Source organism: Entelurus aequoreus, linkage group LG27, assembly GCF_033978785.1.
Source record: "Entelurus aequoreus isolate RoL-2023_Sb linkage group LG27, RoL_Eaeq_v1.1, whole genome shotgun sequence".
Classification (NCBI taxonomy): Eukaryota; Metazoa; Chordata; class Actinopteri; order Syngnathiformes; family Syngnathidae; genus Entelurus; species Entelurus aequoreus.
Window position 1 is genome coordinate 10,492,388 of NC_084757.1, and position 13,421 is coordinate 10,505,808.

General features: G+C 32.8%; 1 protein-coding gene across 1 annotated transcript in view; it reads left to right on the top strand.

Moving 5' to 3' along the window:
- Nucleotides 1-13,421, top strand: part of med16 (mediator complex subunit 16) — a 31,870-nt gene that overhangs the window by 18,232 nt on the left and 217 nt on the right. The window contains exons 13-15 of the mRNA XM_062038969.1: nt 3,131-3,323; nt 10,642-10,837; nt 10,905-10,988. Coding sequence (XP_061894953.1) covers nt 3,131-3,323; nt 10,642-10,837; nt 10,905-10,988 — 473 coding nt within the window. The remainder of the gene's footprint in view (nt 1-3,130; nt 3,324-10,641; nt 10,838-10,904; nt 10,989-13,421) is intronic.

A 13,421-nucleotide genomic window follows, 5' to 3' on the forward strand; every position in this document is an offset into this window, starting at 1 on the left:
AACACCTTCATGTCGCTTCCCATCCTACACAGTGGGGTTTTACAAGCCTTCTTCTTGGGAGGATCAAAGACGGCTTTTGTCCTCTCGCCGGGAACTCACGGCAACACAACGTTTTGTGATAACTTAGATACAATTATTCTGACACTGGGATTGAACTCAGGACCTTCGTATTGTGAGGCACATGCACTAACCCCGGTGCCACCGTGCTGCCCGCCACGATCATCAAACATATATGCATCATTAAATATGTCCAAGCTTGCATTTATTATAAGCCATGATCATCAAACTTATAATAAATACAAGCTTGACATATGGAATGATGCATGTAATGAATGAGGTTATTTCACATTTGAAGTTAAACTGCTGCCATAAATGGACTTTCACACGAACATTTTACGAGTTTCACCTGAATAATGGAAATGACTGAGTGAAAATGTGGTTGCAGGAAAACATGCAACTTTTCTCCGACTACAAATGGACATTCACGTCTTGAAAATCAGTAAAATGTGGCAACTTGGTGACTTGTAGGTTTAGAGCAGTGGTTCTTAACCTTGTTGGAGGTACCGAACCCCACCAGTTTCATATGCGGATTTTCACCGAACCCTTCTTTAGTGAAAAATAAAATGTTGTTTTTTTCAAATTCAAGACAAAGTTATATGTTTTTGGTAACACTTTAGTATGGGGAACATATTCTAAGTAACAACGACTTAATTTAGAGTTATTTGGACACTAGGGGAACATATTCTAAGTAATAAAGACTTAATTTAGAGTTATTTGGACACTAGGGGAACATATTCTAAGTAATAAAGACTTAATTTAGAGTTATTTGGACACTAGGGGAACATATTCTAAGTAACAAAGACTTAATTTAGAGTTATTTGGACACTAGGGGAACATATTCTAAGTAACAACGACTTAATTTAGAGTTATTTGGACACTAGGGGAACATATTCTAAGTAACAAAGACTTAATTTAGAGTTATTTGGACACTAGGGGAACATATTCTAAGTAACAACGACTTAATTTAGAGTTATTTGGACACTAGGGGAACATATTCTAAGTAACAACGACTTAATTTAGAGTTATTTGGACACTAGGGGAACATATTCTAAGTAATAAAGACTTAATTTAGAGTTATTTGGACACTAGGGGAACATATTCTAAGTAACAACGACTTAATTTAGAGTTATTTGGACACTAGGGGAACATATTCTAAGTAACAACAATTTAATTTAGAGTTATTTGGACACTAGGAGAACATATTCTAAGTAACAATTTAATTTAGAGTTATTTGGACACTAGGGGAACATATTCTAAGTAACAACAATTTAATTTAGAGTTATTTGGACACTAGGGGAACATATTCTAAGTAACAACAATTTAATTTAGAGTTATTTGGACACTAGGGGAACATATTCTAAGTAACAAAGACTTAATTTAGAGTTATTTGGACACTAGGGGAACATATTCTAAGTAACAACAACTTAATTTAGAGTTATTTGGACACTAGGGGAACATATTCTATGTAATTAAGACTTAATTTAGAGTTATTTGGACACTAGGGGTACATATTCTAAGTAACAACGACTTAATTTAGAGTTATTTGGACACTAGGGGAACATATTCTAAGTAACAACAATTTAATTTAGAGTTATTTGGACACTAGGGGAACATATTCTAAGTAACAACAATTTAATTTAGAGTTATTTGGACACTAGGGGAACATATTCTAAGTAACAACAATTTAATTTAGAGTTATTTGGACACTAGGGGAACATATTCTAAGTAACAACAATTTAATTTAGAGTTATTTGGACACTAGGGGAACATATTCTAAGTAACAACAATTTAATTTAGAGTTATTTGGACACTAGGGGAACATATTCTAAGTAACAACAACTTAATTTAGAGTTATTTGGACACTAGGGGAACATATTCTAAGTAATAAAGACTTAATTTAGAGTTATTTGTTTAGGGTTAGGGTCAGGGTTAGAGGGTTAGGGTTATAATAAGGCCATGCCGAATAAGGTATTAATAAGTACTTAATAATGACTACACTGCAAAAAGTGAAATCTAAGTAAGATTAAATATCTCAAATAAGGGTGATATTTGCTTATTTTCTGTCTGATAAGATAATTCTTCTCACTAAGCAGATTTTATGTTAGTCTTTTACTTGTTTTAAGGGTTTTGGTCCTAAATGATCTCAGTAAGATATTACAGCTTGTTGCTGAGATTTGATGACCTATATTGACTAAAACATGCTTGAAACTAGAATATCAACTGTTGCAAAGCTGTGTCATCAACACTCACAAGTATAAAACTACTTTTTTTTAAAGTAATCATTTCTTATTTTAAGCATGTAAAAAAATAAATCATGACTTTGACACAATTGTGTCTCAGAATTAAAACAGATGACAGCCAAATGGACTTTTGCTGTTTTATTTTAAATGAAACCATAGAAAATACATACTCATATAGTAGTACAGTTGTTATTAGTGAGCATATACTTATTTTATGGTATTTTTAGGTTCATTGAGGTTAGCTAATTTTACTTGTTTTGGAAAGTAAGCCAAATTTTCTTGTTCTATTGGCAGATAATTTTGCTTAGTTCAAATAAAATACCCCTCATTTTTAATTTTTTTTCTTGTTTTTGAACACTGACTTTTTGCAGTGTAGTTAAGAGCCAATATGTTACTAATTTGCATGTTAATAAGCAACTAACTAATGGTGAATATGTTCCCCATACGAAAGTGTTACCATGTTTTATTACTGCTGCACAAAATGAAGCGTGCATGAACATCACCTTGTTCAAACAACAAAACCAACACAGTGCATGAACTCACAACAAATTACACACCTGCAAATCAGTCAGCTGTTGCCGTATCCGTAATATGCCGATAGGGAGAAGTTTGTATTTACACGATGAGTCGGGTGTGTTTTGACCTCTGCCGAACCCCTGAGGCCGACTCACCGAACCCCTAGGGTTCCATGGAACCCAGGTTAAGAACCACTGGTTTAGAGTAAGGTGAGGGGGCCTGATAATAACAATGGATAATATTAAAGACCAAAATGGGGCCACAAACAGTTGTATAGGTAATAACTGCAAGTTTAATTGTGTTGTGTTCCACAGGGCTCTATGGCACGACCCGGGTTCGGCTTCATGCGTGACGGAGCGTCTTTGGGAATGTTACGGGAGATGCTGGTGATGATCCGGATATGGGGTCTGCTGAAGTCCGGCTGCCTTCCCACCTTCACGGCCACGTCGGACAGCCAGGACAGCTTGCAGCTGCTCTTCCGCCTGCTCACCAAGCTCTGGCTGTGCTGTAAGTCTGGTGTTTGTTAGCGTGTTTACAGGGCGGCTAACGTAGCTGCTGATAAAAAAACATGGAGGAAGCTAACTTTGTGTGGTAGATCAGTGGTCCCCAACAGATTGGTACCGGGCCGCACAAGAAATAAAAAAAATAAAAATAAAAAAATATATTTTTTTATTTTTTTTAATTAAATCAACATAAAAACACAATATATACATTATATATCAATACAGTCTGCAGGGATACAGTCCGTAAGCACACATGATTGTATTTATTTATGAAAAAAAATAATTTAAAAAATCCCCCCCCCACACCCGGTCCGTGGGACAAATTTTGAAGCGTTGACCGGTCCGCAGCTACAAAAAGGTTGTGGAGCGGTGTTGTAGCTCCTCCCAACAGAGAAATTGCACTGCAAAAAGTCAGTGTTCAAAAACAAGAAAAAAATAATACAAAAATGAGGGGTATTTTATTTGAATTAAGCAAAATTATCTGCCAATAGAACAAGAAAATTTGGCTTGTCAAGACTTTCCAAAAAAAAGTAAAATTAGCTAACCTAAATGAACCCAAAAATACCTTAAAATAAGTATATTCTCACTAATAACAAGTGCACTTTGCTTGGTAAAAAAAAATGACACCTTTTTGCTCAATATGTTGAAAAATATTCTTAAATTAAGTAAATGCTAGAGCCATTATCTTGACATAATGATTTTTTTTTTCATGCTTGAAGTAAGAAATGATTACTTTAAAAAAGTAGTTTTATACTTGTGAGTGTTGATGACACAGCTTTGCAACAGTTGATATTCTAGTTTCAAGCATGTTTTACTCAATATAGCTCATACAATCTCAGCAACAAGCTGTAGTATCTTACTGAGATCATTTAGGACCAACACCCTTAAAACAAGACTTAGACTTAGACAAACTTTAATGATCCACAAGGGAAATTGTTCAACACAGTAGCTCAGTTACAATGATGGAAAGTGTAAGGATGGAAAGGACAATGCAGGTATAAATAGACTAATATAGCTATAAAAAAATCTGACATATGTATGAATATATACATAATATGTGTACAGAATAATTTACATACAGATATATTATGTTATGTCTATAACATATATACAATATAAACCAATGACCATGTACAATATTACAGTATATACAGTATATATGACAGCAGCAGCATAAAATAGAGAGTAGGTCCAGCAGGAAACAGAAAATATACATTATAAACAAAGAGAAGTAGCTAACATGTCAGGTGTCAGATAATAGGCCGATGTCATCTATTGCTGTAGGGCAGGGGTCACGAACGCGGTGCCCGCGGGCACCAGGTAGCCCGTAAGGACCAGATGAGTAGCCCGCTGGCCTGTTCTAAAAATAGCTCAAATAGCAGCACTTACCAGTGAGCTGCCTCTATTTTTAAAATTGTATTTATTTACTAGCAAGCTGGTCTCGCTTTGCCCGACATTTTTAATTCTAAGAGAGACAAAACTCAAATAGAATTTGAAAATCCAAGAAAATATTTTAAAGACTTGGTCTTCACTTGTTTAAATAAATTCTTTTTTTTTTTTTTACTTTGCTTCTTATAACTTTCAGAAAAACAATTTTAGAGAAAAAATACAACCTTAAAAATGATTTTAGGATTTTTAAACACATATACCTTTTTACCTTTTAAATTCCTTCCTCTTCTTTACTGACAATTTAAATCAATGTTCAAGTAATTTTTTTTTTTTATTATTGTAAAAAATAATAAATACATTTTAATTTAATTCTTCATTTTAGCTTCTGTTTTTTCGACGAAGAATATTTGTGAAATATTTCTTCCAACTTATTATGATTAAAATTCAAAAAAAATATTCTAGAAAATCTGTAGAATCAAATTTGAATCTTATTTCAAAGTCTTTTGAATTTCTTTTAAAATTTTTGTTCTGGAAAATCTAGAAGAAATAATGATTTGTCTTTGTTAGAAATATAGCTTGGTCCAATTTGTTATATATTCTAACAAAGTGCAGATTGGATTTTAACCTATTTAAAACATGTCATCAAAATTCTAAAATTAATCTTAATCAGGAAAAATTATTAATGATGTTCCATAAATTATTTTTTAAATTTTTTCAAAAAGATTCGAATTTGCTAGTTTTTCTCTTCTTTTTTTTCGGTTGAATTTTGAATTTTAAAGAGTCGAAATTGAAGATAAACTATGTTTCAAAATTTAATTGTAATTTTTTTTCGTGTTTTTCTCCTCTTTTAAACCGTTCAATTAAGTGTAAATATCATTAATTATTAATAATAACAGAGTTAAAGGTAAATTGAGCAAATTGGCTATTTCTGGCAATTTATTTAAGTGTGTATCAAACTGGTAGCCCTTCGCATTAATCAGTACCCAAGAAGTAGCTCTTGGTTTCAAAAAGGTTGGTGACCCCTGCTGTAGGGCGAGTGATTATACAGCTGGATGGAGTGCGGAATGAAGGAGTTCTTGAATCGCACAGTGCGGGAAGGAAGTTGAAGGAGCATGTTGGAGTATGAGCTCCGCTGTCCCTTAATTGTCAGGTGGAGTGGGTGGGCAGGATTGTCCATGATGGCCAGCAGTTTGTCCAGTGTCCTCCTGTGCCTCACTGACACAAACGCCTCCAACTGCGTGCCAATAGTTTGTCCGGCTTTACGGATCAGTTTATCAATCCGGTTTGAGCAGGACTGGCCCTAACCAATCTGGCGCCCTAGGCAAGATTTTAGGTGGCGCCCCCCCACATCGGCAGTGAAGTGTATATACTTACAAGAAACCGAATAGCTTTGTCTTTGACCTTTTTTTTTTACTTAAAGAAAGAAAATTAACATATTATATGAGAATGTTATGTTATGATTATCTTTAACCGAATCACAGCAGTGCTCAAATTAAAAAACAGCATTCCCTCTCATGTGATATTGCTTAATTAACATTAATGATTGGCACTTTAACAACTAAGCTTACAACTATACCTAATATATAAAGGGGTGGAAAAGTGACTGTTACCTGCAGGGCAAACATTAGCTAACCAGAAGGCAATAACAATGTAAACAAAAAACACCTGCTTAAAAGATCTAATACAAATGTCCCTGAGGAATGTAAGGTGGGAGTACTGTAATTACCTAACGTTACATTATTATTTTCCATAACAATTTAGCCCCCTCCACAATATTAACCCGACGTTAAAACAGAACTAGCTATTTATTGATTAGCAATTGCAGAATCATGTGACATTAGCTTAATGCTAAAAAGCCAGGTTACTATCACATTCTGTAACAGACAAATAATTTCATGTAGGCTAACGTTACCTACCTGCTACCTCTGTCTTTTTCTCGTTTCTCCTCCTCTTCTTTTCTATTTTTTCTTCCCTGGGCACCTGACAGTTTTGGCCGTTTTGACATCTTGTGTTGATTTTTTGATGTGGTAAGAGTCATGATACGGGAAGGGAGGGGGCGCACCGTGCGGGGGGATGGGGGTTGGGGGTGCGTAATGTTGTAACAAATAATATTTCTATTAAATAGGCTTTACTTTGCATTTTAATTAACGTGGGATTATTTTTTGTATTTAGAAATAATAGCACCAACTTTTTTTTTCTTTTTTTTTTCTCCAACATTTGTGGCACTGGCGTGGCGCCCCCTGATGGACGGCGCCCTTAGCATTTGCCTATACGGCCTATGCCACGGGCCGGCCCTGGGTTTGAGTCCCTTTTGCTGGCGCTGCTCCCCCAACCAACCACTGCAAAGTGCAGTGCACTGGCCACAACAGACTCATAAAACAAGTAAAACACTCTAACATAAAATCTGCTTAGTGAGGAGAATTATCTTATCAGACAGAAAATAAACAAATATCACCCTTATTTGAGATATTTCATCTTACTTAGATTTCAGTTTTTGCAGTGTGGACATCCTTTCTGACAGTCCTAAATGTTTTTAGTTGATGGAGATCAGGGGCGTCCTATCTTTTTCCTCCGGGGGCCGCACGGCGAAAAATTCAATCATGCCGGGTCCATTTTGATATATTTAATTTTCAACACTTATTCAATATATAGATTTTTTTTAAGCTCCCCTGAAGTGTGGTCCCGCTGACTCGGAAGGGTCTCAGTCATAAAAATTTTTAAAATATGTCACATATTATTTTTATTATTCAATGTTAAACTTGCAGATCAACTTCAGGTCTGTCGATATAAATAAAAAAAGGTTTTATGTCCTTTTTTTAAAGAAAAGCCAGTTTTTTATGGCAAAAACTAAATTGCAACATTTTCCCAGACACAAAAATCAAAGTGTAATATTTGATGTAAAGTAATTGGAGCCTTAAATAGGTCAGTAATTCATAACAGCATTGATTTTAATTGTATTTTAATTTTTTTTTTAGCAATGACTGCTTTTTAAATATAACAAATCCCACTAAAATTATTGGGGATCCAAATGGGGCCCACTCATAAATGTTAAAAATTAGTCATACTTTTTTTTTTTTTTCCAACACTTAAGTCTCTAAATTAACTTCATATCTATCCGTCAATTATACGTGTTTATTTATATATATATATATATATATATACAGTATGTATATATATATATATATATAATGTGTGTATGTATATATATATATATATATATATATGTATGTATGTATGTATGTATGTATGTATGTATATATATATATATATGTATGTATGTATGTATGTATGTATGTATGTATGTATGTATGTATGTATGTATGTATGTATGTATGTATGTATGTATGTATATATATATATATATATATGTATGTATGTATGTATGTATGTATGTATGTATGTATATATGTATGTATGTATGTATGTATGTATGTATGTATGTATGTATGTATATATATGTATGTATGTAATAATGTATATATATATATGTATGTATATATATATATATGTATGTATATATATGTACGTATATATATGTATGTATATGTATGTATGTGTATATATATATATATATATGTATGTGTATGTTTATATATGTGTATATATAAATATGTTTATATATAAACATACACATATATATATATATATATATATATATATATATATATATATATATATATATATATATATAAACACGTATAATTGACGGACATATATGGAGTTAAAAAAATTATTTCAAAGTGGTAGAAATAAGTCATTCATATTTATTTATTTTTTCTCTCAACACTCAAGTCTTTAGATTATCTTCAGATCTATCCGTCGATTATGTTTTTATTATGTTTTTGTTTTTTTTAGTTTGTTTTATGCCTTTTGTCAAATAACACTTTAGATGCAAAGTAATTTGAGTTTATAACAGTTCAGTAATTCATAACACCGTTGATTTTAATTCAATATTTTTTTCAGCAATGACTGTTTAAAAAAGAAAAGAAAAAGAAAAAAGGACCCCAACTCATAAGTGGTAAAAATAAGTCGACATTTTGTTTTTTTTACTTTCTCACTTAGGTCTTAAGATCAACTTCAGATCTATCCATCAATTATAAATGTTTATAATTATTTTATGTTGTTTTTAATTTGTTTTCTGCCTCTTTTGTCGAACTCTTTTTAATTTGGCAAATACAAAATATGCTAAATATTTTCCCTAAAAGTATTTCAAAGTGGAAAGGTTTATGTGAAGTAATCGGAGCCTTGAATAGGTTAATAATGACTTATATTGAATTGAATTCATTATTATATTTTAGCAATGACCGCTTAAAAAAAGAAAAACGTCCCCAAAAATATTGGGGATCCAACTCATAAGTCGTACATTTTTTTTTAGCTTTTTTTGCATTTTTTTACTTTCCACATTAAAGTCTCTAGATCAGGGGTCACCAACGCGGTGCCCGCGGGCACCAGGTAGCCCGTAAGGACCAGATGAGTAGCCCGCTGGCCTGTTCTAAAAATAGCTCAAATAGCAGCACTTACCAGTGAGCTGCCTCTATTTTTTAAATTGTAGTCATTTACTAGCAAGCTGGTCTCGCTTTGCTCGACATTTTTAATTCTAAGAGAGACAAAACTCAAATAGAATTTGAAAATCCAAGAAAATATTTTAAGGACTTGGTCTTCACTTGTTTAAATAAATTCGTTAATTTTTTTACTTTGCTTCTCATAACTTTCAGAAAGACAATTTTAGAGAAAAAATACAACCTTAAAAATGATTTTAGGATTTTTAAACACATATACCTTTTTACCTTTTAAATTCCTTCCTCTTCTTTCCTGACAATTTAAATCAATGTTCAAGTAATTTTTTTTTTTTATTATTGTAAAGAATAATAAATACATTTTAATTTAATTATTCATTTTAGCTTCTGTTTTTTCGACGAAGAATATTTGTGAAATATTTCTTGAAACTTATGATTAAAATTCAAAAAAAATATTCTGGAAAATCTAGAAAATCTGTAGAATCAAATTTGAATCTTATTTCAAAGTCTTTTGAATTTCTTTTAAAATTTTTGTTCTGGAAAATCTAGAAGAAATAATGATTTGTCTCTGTTAGAAATATAGCTTGGTCCAATTTGTTATATATTCTAACAAAGTGCAGATTGGATTTTAACCTATTTAAAACATGTCATCAAAATTCTAAAATTAATCTTAATCAGGAAAAATTACTAATGATGTTCCATAAATTATTTTTTAAATTTTTTCAAAAAGATTCGAATTTGCTAGTTTTTCTCTTCTTTTTTTTCGGTTGAATTTTGAATTTTAAAGAGTCGAAATTGAAGATAAACTATGTTTCAAAATTTAATTGTCATTTTTTTCCGTGTTTTCTCCTCTTTTAAACCGTTCAATTAAGTGTAAATATCATTAATTATTAATAATAACATAGAGTTAAAGGCAAATTGAGCAAATTGGCTATTTCTGGCAATTTATTTAAGTGTGTATCAAACTGGTAGCCCTTCGCATTAATCAGTACCCAAGAAGTAGCTCTTGGTTTCAAAAAGGTTGGTGACCCCTGATATAGATCAACTTCTGATCTATCCGTCGATTCCAAGTGTGTATCATTTTTTAATGGATGTTTTTATGCCTTTTTTGTCAAAGAAAAGTTAGTTTTTAAATGACACACACAAAATATGCAATATTTTCCTCAAAAATATTTCCAATTGGAATATTTGATGTGAAGTAATTGGAGCCTTGAATATGTCAATCATTCATAACATTGATTTTAATTAGATATTATTTTTTGAGCAATGACAGCTTTTAAAAAAAACAGCCTGCATGACAACTTTTGTGCGTTACATTTCATGGTTTTGCTCTTAGTTTTTTTTAAAATTGTATTTTCAGAATGTGCCGCGGGCCGTTAAAAAAAGTGTGTGTGTGTGTGTGTGTGTGTGTGACAGCCCTGGAAGACGCCCCGCCCCAGGACCCCGATGAGAGCCTGATAGACGAGTGCTGCCTGCTGCCCAGTCAGCTGCTGGTTCCCAGCATGGACTGGCTGCCTGTTAATGATGGCATCATAGTTCTGCTGCAGGGCAAGCAGCCAATCAGGTTGCAGTTTGGCAAAAACTCCGCCTTTGCATCCATCGACGCCAGCAGGTAAGACACGCCCACCTTTGGCCAAAGTTTTCCACTATGCCTGAATGACATCCGTGTGTGCGTGTAGGAGTGTGAGCAGCCAGAGGACAGACAACCTGCGATGCGTCCACATGGGTGTGTGTCCCACTGAGGAGAGCAAGGCCTGCACCAGGTGAGTCCACAGGAAGTGATGTTGTTGTGGTTCAGACCGGGCAGGGGTGTCCAAAGTGCGGCCAGTAGCTAATTTACTTAGCATTTTAATATTAAAATGGTAGCTTTTTTGTGTCAAATATTTTTACTCGACGAATGATACCTGTTAGCATGATAGCTGTTTTTTTTAACTATTTGTAAGTATACACCTCCAGTATACCATATTTTGGTACTTGATGCATGCTAACATTAGCATGCTAGGATTAAAAAAAATAATAATTTGGGTGCACACTCCAGAGTAATATATTTTTGGTACATTTAGCATTTGAGCATGCTAACATTAACATGTTAGCTTTTTACTGGTATACACCTCAGTCATATTTTGGTATTCCATTGTTAAGTATATAGTTAGCATAGTACTACAAGAATGGTCGCTTTTGTGTCAAATATTTTTACTCGACGAAGTTAGCATGCTAATGTTAGCATGCTAGCCGGTTTTTTTTTTTACTATTTGTAAGTATACACCTCTGTCATATTTTAGTACTTGATGCATGCTAACATTAGCATGCTAGCATTAAAAAAAAATCAAATGCACACTCCAGAGTAATATATTTTGATACATTTAGCATTTGAGCATGCTAACATTAGCATGTTAGCTTTTTTAATTCAACTGGTATACACCTTAGGGTCATATTTTGGTATATCATTAACTATACTGTTAGCATAGTACTATTAGAATGGTAGCTTTTGTGTCAAATATTTTTACTCGATGAATGATACCTGTTAGCATGCTAGCGTTTGTTTTTTTTTTAAACTATTTGTAAGTATACACCTCTGTCATATTTTGGTACTTGATGCATGCTAACATTAGCATCCTAGCATTAAAAAATTTAAAAATCAGGTGCATACTCCAGAGTAATATATTTGGTACATTTAGCATTTGAGCATGCTAACATTACCATGTTAGCTTTTTTAATTTAACTGTTGTACACCTCAGTGTCATATTTTGGTATTTCATTGTTCACTATATTGTTAGCATAGTACTATTAGAATGCTAGGTTTTTTGTGTCAAATATTTTTACTCGACAAAAGATACCGGTTAGCATGTTAACGTTAGTATGCTAACTGTTTTTTAAACTATTTGTAAATATACACCGCTGTCATATTTTGGTACTTGATGCATGCTAACATTAGCATGCTAGCATACATTTTTTTAGCATGTTAACATTAGCATGTTAGCTTTTTTAATTCAACTGTTATACACCTCAGGGTCATATTTTGGTATTCCATTAACTATATAGTTAGCATAGTACTACAAGAATGGTAGCTTTTGTGTCAAATATTTTTAATCGACGAATGATACCAGTTAGCATGCTAACGTTAGTATGCTAGCTGTTTTTTTTAACTATTTGTAAGTATACACCTCCAGCATACCATATTTTGGTACTTGATGCATGCTAACATTAGCATGCTAGCATTAAAAAAAATATAAAAATTCAGGTGCACACTCGAGAGTAATATATTTCGCTACATTTAGCATTTGAGCATGCTAACATTAGCATGTTAGCTTTTTTAATTTTACTGGTATACACCTCAGTGTCATATTTTGGTATTCCATTGTTAACATAGTACTACAAGAATGGTCACTTTTGTGTCAAATATTTTACTCGACGAAGTTAGCATGCTAATGTTAGCATGCTAGCCGTTTTTTTTTTAACTATGTAAGTGTACACCTCTGTCATATTTTGGTACTTGATGCATGCTAACATTAGCATGCTAGCATTAAAAAAAAAAATCAAATGCACACTCCAGAGTAATATATTTTGATACATTTAGCATTTCAGCATGCTAACATTAGCATGTTAGCTTTTTTAATTTAACTGGTATACACCTCAGGGTCATATTTTGGTATTTCATTAACAACTATATAGTTAGCATAGTACTACAAGAATGGTCGCTTTTGTGTCAAATATTTTTACTCGACGAAGTTAGCATGCTAGCTGTTTTTTTAACTATTTGTAAGTATACACCTCCAGTATACCATATGTTGGTACTTGATGCATGCTAACATTAGCATCCTAGCATTAAAAAATAAAAAATTCAGGTGCACACTCCATATTCATATATTTAGCATTTGACCACGCTAACATTAGCATGTTAGCTTTTTTGATTTAACTGGTATACACCTCAGGGTCATATTTTGGTATTTCATTGTTAACTATATTGCTAGCTTTCTTAGCTCATTTGTCTCATATTTTTGTTACTTGATGCTATCTGGCCAGCATGCTAACTGTTAGCATTCACACGAAATTTCAACCAAAATAGCATTTCCTAGTTTTTTTGGGGGAAAAAACTGAATATATTACCAGTTTTAAAGGTGAAAACTACAAAATAGCCCCCGCATAATTTAATTGGCCAGTGTGTATATAAAACGGTGCCAAATGTGTGCTTGGAG